The following is a 7,633-nucleotide window of genomic DNA, read 5'->3' as shown; positions in this document are numbered from 1 at the left end:
CCGTGCAAATTGCACGGGGTTGTAGTTTAGGGTTGAGAAGTAGGGTTGTTAATAGGAAATGCTCTTTCATGGTAGTATTAATTTTGGAATTCTAGAATTACAGAAAAAAAAATCTCAAAAATTATAAAAGTTAACAAAAGTAGACAAATTGCAAAGAAATAAGTACAATAAAAAGTTGTTACGGGGTACAATCATAAGTTAATTGAACTATAGCTTCTCAAAAACTTCTTTATACACTACGTTGTTTGTTCTATTGGACACGCGTTTATCATTATCGCAAATCAGAACCTTCAATCCCTTTTTGCTTGTCACTCTTGAAATAGCGACATAGAGCTGACCGTGCGTAAACATCGACCTTGGAAGATAAAGCCCAACATGTGCTAGTGACTGTCCTTGGCTCTTATTTATCGTCATTGCAAAACACACCGCAACAGGGAATTGTCTTTCAAACCGCACGGGAACTTATCGGAATCGAGGATGGAGTAAGTGTAATACGGGCAATATGCACTTTATCGCCCTTATGACTACCCGATAAAACTGTTGCTCTAATCACACGTGATCCCAAATCTGTCACTATCAGTCGAGTGCCATTGCACAATCCGCGAGATTGGTCAATGTTTCGAAGAAGCATAACTATAGCACCAACCTTCAGCTTTAATTCATGATTTGGAAGCCCCGAGCACTTAATAGAGTTAAGAAATTCTGTGGTGTACAAATCACGGACCCCAATATTACTCTCATCTTTACTAACCTCACCGAATCAAGTAAATTTTCTCTCGTTGCATCTATTCGAGATAATACGTAGTCATTAACCAAATCAACGATCTCATGTGTAGGTGCAAGGATGGCCCTCTCCGAAGATACTGGATTCGATAGTTGATTCTCGAGGGATGGGTAAATGGCATCTACAATCGAAGCGATAGGATCTCCGCAGTGTCTTTGAATCAAAATGTCATTCGGCAACTCTAATTCAACTTCCCCATCATTCGGATCTCCAGCTTCCCCGTCTCCAACTTTTAGTATCCATTCTGAAAACTCTTTTATCTGAGCAAGTTCGGAACACGAATCTCCGCCTCGAAGGCGCATGTTTTTTGTCAATTTCAGCACCTTGTATGAATAAAAAAATATGTAATTTATGAGGTTATATGGAGTAAATAAATTTTTAACCGTTACATATAGATAGTTAATTCAAAACGTGCATTTTTTTTTTCGTACCTTGCAAGCAGACCACAAATTTGAAGAACATAGTGACGCATTCACGATTTCCGATCTGCTCCCTTTAGGGATAACGGGAAGTATTTGTCGAAAATCACCTCCAAATACGACAACCTTACCACCAAAAGGTTGATTGATATCTCCGTCGTTCGAAAAACGCATGACATCTCTTAAACTCCTGTCAACTGCCTCGAAAGCATATCTGTGCGTCATTGGTGCTTCGTCCCATATAATAAGCTTTGTCCTAATTAAGAGTTCGGCTAAATCACTTCCTGGTTTAATCCTTGAACACGTAGAATTTTCAACTACATTGAGTGGGATACTAAGTCTCGAATGAGCAGTTATTCCACCGGGAAGTAAGGTAGCTGCAATGCCGCTGGATGCTACAGGAAGCACAATCTGTCCTCTACTTCTCAATGCCGCACATAAGGTTCGCCAAATAAAAGTTTTACCCGTCCCTCCATATCCATATACAAAAAAAAACACCTCCGCGATTATTACGGATCGCGTCCATTATCTCATTGTAGATGACCATTTGCTCGTTAGTCATGGAAGATAAAAGGTGCACATGTTCTTCCCCTACAGAAACTCTGTCATAAGATAGCTCGTCGGATACTAACGTGTTCACAGGATGAGGTGTGGATGATTCGGGAAAAGGCATGTCTTCAAACCTACGTAAGCTACTGTCGTTGCGTTGAAGACATGCTTCAATATCTAGCAATGCATAATTCTTAAGTTCATCCTCCGTTAATCGCAACGCTGTGAATTTAATAGGCGCACACCATTTTAAAAGTATATTAAACAATTATTACACGGTAGTGCTTAAATAAAAGGGGAGTTAGTATAATATTATATGAATTTACAGTAATCACAAAATGCTCATTTAACAACTAACCTTGGTTTTGAAGCGCATTACGTTGTTGATATAGGATGTCATCTGAAAGATGCTTCCAAGTTTTCTCCCACGCTTTACTTGGCATCGCTATAGCAGCAGACAACAATAAAGTGACAAAGAGGTTTCTTAAATAAGACCCGGAACCCCAACGGCTTGCTTCCTCTATAGCATCAATGTACTCCTTATCATCTCCAAGCAAACCACGCGCATAACATGCAGCTCTGAAAGTAGGATGCAAAGTATCATCAAACCACCTTAAATCCTCATAAGATTTAGGACCCTTGACGAAATTTAATAGAGTCCTCATATAAGATAGTTCACCACAATTAGGGGAAACATTATGCATTCTTCCAAGAGCAAAACCACTTTTTCTAGGATGCCAAGCACGTTCTTCTTGTTTCCACACGAATTTCGTCGGGAACTGGCTATATAATAGTTGTTGTGCCTCCTCGCTAGATTTATTACAATCCATCCAAGCCAAGAACTTTGTCATACCGATTGTGGGATTATCGATGACTGAATCAATAGGGTCTTCGTCGTTAAAAACAACGCTTTGCTCATCAGGAAGGTGAAAGCGCAATCTTTCAACAGGAGGAGTCCTATAATGTATTTCAAAGCCAAAGATTCTCCACACGGCTTCGCATGCTGAGATATAACGACAATCATGGAACCTCTGTATCTCATCTATTTGGTCGGGATTCTCCTCGTTTCGACGACGATAAGAAGATTGCATTGTGGCTCGATCAGGGCCCTTATTTATGTACTTGAACAAATACTTGATTGATCGAGCTTGATTGCACCATTCGACATTTATGTGGGCACGATATTTTAACAATAATTGCGCATTATATGGAACTACCCACTCATTGCCCAGTTTCCGTCCACTCTTCACCACGGTAAATCCCTTCTCCCTCCTCTTATATACAGGATACCCGTCGTCGTCAACCGTTGTGCTTTCGATGCACCTCTTCGGAAAGTTTCTGGAGCACTTAGATGCAACCATACACGGGCAAGTAGGGAAGTCTTTGCCACATGGACCGTGTATCATATGATCCTTCACAAGAGCATATAACAAAGGGTTTTCATCAGGATCGGGTATCTCGGCACTAATAATTTTATCTACATTTGCGGCCTTCGGGAATTTGTCGTCACGATGAAGAAATATTAGAATATGAGCATGTGGCAATCCACGTTTTTGAAATTCAATAGTGTACGTGCCTGAAAGATTAGCCAAAACAATTATAAGTTTTTTTCATACAACATTAGGAAGAAACATGAATGGTAGTGCTCGAAAGATTTATGTGTAACCTCACCTCCAATGACACGTCCGAATATGTGACGGTCTTTCAAGTCTTTCATTAATTCCGCCAGTTTCATCTTGAAAACACGACTAAGAATATTACACAAAACAATCTACAGAAACAATTACGTTTCTTCATTTTTGAATTATGTCCTACATTTTTAGTTTAATGTGTTCATCTATACGCCAACGAACGAAAAAAACTTAACACAATCAATCGGTGAAAAAGATGACGGTATTACACGTGATTATGTTTCGAAACATATTACAGTGGGTAGTAACCACTACGTACCATTCCCATGAATCAATTACCACTCAAATTCTTTATCATCTCGTTGGGAAGACGGCAAAACACAGTTCTCCTTTACCATGCAAGTTATCATATTGTTGTTTGTTATTCCTTCACTAAACGTGTCAAAAAGCAAGGAGATCATACTCTTTTCTGATTTACAATTATAATTAGTTATGCATTTTTGTTGTTCCTAAATTATCCTTTTTTAATAAATTTAAAATTTAAATTTTAGGAGAAGAAAATGAAAAAAAAAAAACTAGGTATTTTACTACTCGTAATTTTTACCAAGACACGAAGATAATTGAACTTGACTTAAGAAAATATTGTGAATTGGTAGAGGGTTAAACTCAGGCCAAATGACCAAATTGGTAAAAAAACTAGGGGTTAAGTGACAAATTGGTAAAAAAACTAAGCAAAGTGACATATTGGTAAAAAAAGTTGATGGCAAGCGACAAATTGGTAAAAAAACGTTTCCGAGGATAATTTAACCGAAAATAAAACACGGTAATATTACAAATATTTTTTAATTAACGTGAATTTTGTTTTCCAAATAAGTAAACGTTTTTTTATCAAATATTTTTATGTAAAAGCAACTTTTATCATTGTTTGTCAAAGTGTGTGCGTTTATTCGGCAAAAAACATGAAATATAATCATTATTTTTTTCCTTTTTCCTTGTGTTGAATTTTCTTATGTTGAAAAATATGAAATGATAAATTTTTTAACCCTTGAAAAACTACAATTATGGTGAAATTAAGTTTTTTTTTAGTTGGAAGACAAGATAATTGCATAAATGGGATTGAACTGAAAATGTTTACTATGAGTATAATATAATGGACATATGTTCGTTGTTTCTTTTCCAAACTTGGTACGAAGTCACTAAATGTTAGATTGAATTTTTATTACTCTATAGTTGTTAAATCACAGGCGACTTACTATTACAAAGATATATACACTCCATAAAACGTAATAAACCCGTGATTCAACGATTTTGTCCAATTTTGTTAAATAAAGATTAGACGATTTTATGACATTACATAACAAGTTTTAAAGTTTTGGGCCAAGTTTAAACTGGAGGTATTTGGAGGAGAAACCCAGCATTTCACAGCGGCAAATTAAAATTTTTTCCATTCCTCCTTGCCAATCCGCCATGTACTTCCTCTTTGTCTAGCCAAACAAACTATTAGACTTTGGAAAGGCAAACATGACCCGAAAGTTAACTCTAAAGTTGATCTGATTCGAAAGAGAATTTAAAAAAAATGTCAAAATGAGGTTATAAATCAACCTAAGTATTTAGCGAAATGGAATTTACGGAGGAATTAGAATAAGAAATAAGAGATGGACCCATTCAGAAAGCTTTATAAGACGGTTTTATGGTAGGAACAATCCGGTAATAAGTTAGTCTAAATAATGTTTTATTTTTCGTCAAATTGTCCTCCGAAATGTTTATTTTACCAATTTTCCGTCAAATTGTGCTCGGAAACGTTTTTTTACCAATTTGTCGCTTGCCATCAACTTTTTTTACCAATATGTCACTTTGCTAAGTTTTTTTACCAATTTGTCACTTAACCCCTACTTTTTTCACCAATTTGGTCATTTGGCCGTTAAACTCGTAAGTGGCCTAAACAGTGGGCCGGGACGGGCTAGGGGGAGAAGGCTCGAGCCTGCGCCATTGGCTAATGGTGGGCCGGCGGGGTTGGGGATGTGGGAGGGCCTGGATCTTCCTAGTTGTGCTAGCTATTGAGCTAGAGGCCTTGGCGCCTGGCGGGTGGGCTTGGAAGGAGCGAGCCCGAGCCCGACCTAAGTAGGTGGTATGGGTCATACTGGCCAAGTGGTGAGTGGGCAGGCTGCAGGAGGAGTGCGTCCGTTTAACGGTTGGACTAAAGCGGGCCGGGTTCGCCCGTATTTATGTCCAACTCTACTTGTGAGTAAGTACAAGCATAACTTAAGTTCTAGAACGATATATTTTGTTGGTTAAGAGTGTTTGAAATAGGATGAGATCCATATGAAATGCAATACATGATCGGTAAGTCTTGTGCAAAGTTTTAAATTCTAAATCACACAAGACTTGTCGGGATTTTGATACTGATGAATTTGAATCAAGGTTATGATTTAGTGATTTACCAAGTTAGTTGACATCTATTTTTGTCTCACTAAATTATTGAGAGACCATTTTACATACTTTTTTATATTTTTTTGTGACCCTTTTACGAGTATTATTTCTCATGACTCAAAGTAAATATGAGTGTGATAGAGTACCATTTGTTCTTTCAATTGTAAAATTGTCTTATAATAAATCTAGTGTAAAGTCGTCTCTCAGAAGACATGCTCATTGAAAATAATAATCAATCAATCAATACATATCTATCTATCTATCTATATTATTAAAGGAAGCTTTTTTCGAGCGATTACAGAGACCCCAACTTTTTTAAATTACCTAAAATATTTTTTAGTGAAAATATAGCTATATCAAGCCAACTGTATGTTAATTGTATAGCTAATCAAATATTATCTTAACCGTATGATAATTGTATAGCTAATCAAATATTATCTTTTTATACCCAAAATAAAATAAATTTTACTGAAAATATAGCTATATCCAGCCAAATGTATGATAAGTGTATAGCTAATCAAAATATTATCTTTTTATTATTAATTATTAATAACATTAAGAAAATGAGTTCTTATGAATTCAAACATGTATTTAGCCTTGCATATAAAAGAGATTATATCCAACTTGCAAAAAAGTCGAATCCGTTGTACGCTCTGTCTCTCATCCTTCTCTCTTAGCTTTTTTTTTTTTAAATTCTTTTCTTAAAGAGTAGAATGAACTCTTTGTTTGTGATATTGATGTGTATGATATTGTTTGATAAGTGACTTCTTATTTGTTTATTATGCTATGTATCATACATCCATGCTGTTTTTTAGCGAATTCTAATTGTGCGATTTGCTTGAAAATTTCAGGTACAATATTAGGGAGTGTTAACATTGGTTGTGTTTAATCCATGTGTGGACAATCTTGAAATAATTCTATTGGAGAAGGTAACCTACATTATTTGGACAAAAGTACTACCTTACTAGCTCGATCTATCTTTGATTACACTAGGTGTAGTGGGAGTAGTAGTACTACGGTCTACGGATAATAAATGAGCTAATATTACCCGAATCTATTACCCTTTTGAAGGGGTAATACATTACCCACCCTCCCCCGGGTAATGATTAAGGGAGTAAAACATCGAACTCATTACCAAGTAATTAACTTCCCCAGGAATTATCACCCAATTAAAATTTACCCCTTAATTATTTCATGCATTCCAGGCAAGCCCTTACGGCTATTAGACTAATATATATTGGGTTGTATCGCAAGGTAAGTGGATGAAGCAAAATATACAATGTTTTAATCGGTGTGAAGAAGAAAGTAGAACATAAGGTTAAAAGACGGAGAAGGTAGATAGTTAATCTCATGTCTATAAATGATATGATTGGAACGCGGGGATTACGTGGTACATAATCAGGGGCGGATCTAGGCAATGGGCTATATGGGCTTCAGCCCTACATAAATTTTGGTTAAGTAGAATTTACTTTGTTAAAATATTAGTTTTCTAGAGTGTCACAGGAGTTTGTTAATTCAGGAGGGCGTGCGTTCAAACCCCCCTTACAACATTTTTGTGATTTTTTTATACTCCATATTTTGTATTGTAGTGAAGGTGACCTAAATACGTAACAATGCAAGTATGGTTACATTGGGCTGCTAATATTTTATTTTCACGCTTTATAATAAACTAGTTTTACACCCGTGCAACATTGCACGGGTATGTTTTTAGGAAAATGTAGTATAATTGATTGTTATTAACAAAACATAAACGATATAATTGGGTTGAATTTATGTGTAAAACAGAACCCTTCTATTAACCTGTATGCCATACAATTAGA

At 36.2% G+C, this 7,633-nt stretch overlaps 1 protein-coding gene across 1 annotated transcript; it reads right to left on the bottom strand.

Moving 5' to 3' along the window:
• Window positions 1-654: 654 nt before the first annotated feature.
• On the bottom strand, window positions 655-3,781 carry LOC141599974 (uncharacterized). The gene is made up of 6 exons (XM_074420119.1): window positions 3,723-3,781; window positions 3,424-3,500; window positions 2,111-3,328; window positions 1,702-1,974; window positions 1,216-1,598; window positions 655-1,107 (listed from the first exon to the last, which is right to left on the bottom strand). Exons 1-6 carry the CDS (start codon window positions 3,779-3,781, stop codon window positions 655-657), a joined length of 2,463 nt encoding a protein of 820 aa, XP_074276220.1.
• Window positions 3,782-7,633: the final 3,852 nt, after the last annotated feature.

The sequence above is a fragment of the Silene latifolia genome, chromosome 9 (assembly GCF_048544455.1).
Source record: "Silene latifolia isolate original U9 population chromosome 9, ASM4854445v1, whole genome shotgun sequence".
Classification (NCBI taxonomy): domain Eukaryota; kingdom Viridiplantae; phylum Streptophyta; class Magnoliopsida; order Caryophyllales; family Caryophyllaceae; genus Silene; species Silene latifolia.
Note: the sequence above shows the minus strand (reverse complement) of the source record. Positions and strands in the feature narration are given on the sequence as shown.

Coding starts and splice junctions, on each gene's coding strand:
- LOC141599974 (XM_074420119.1), bottom strand. CDS start 3,781: ATGGTAAAGGAGAACTGTGTTTTGCCGTCTTCCCAACGAGATGATAAA. Junction 3,501..3,722: donor GATGATAAAGAATTTGAGTG/GTAATTGATTCA, acceptor TAATATTCTTAG/TCGTGTTTTCAAGATGAAAC. Junction 1,108..1,215: donor ATTTGTGGTCTGCTTGCAAG/GTACGAAAAAAA, acceptor TATTCATACAAG/GTGCTGAAATTGACAAAAAA.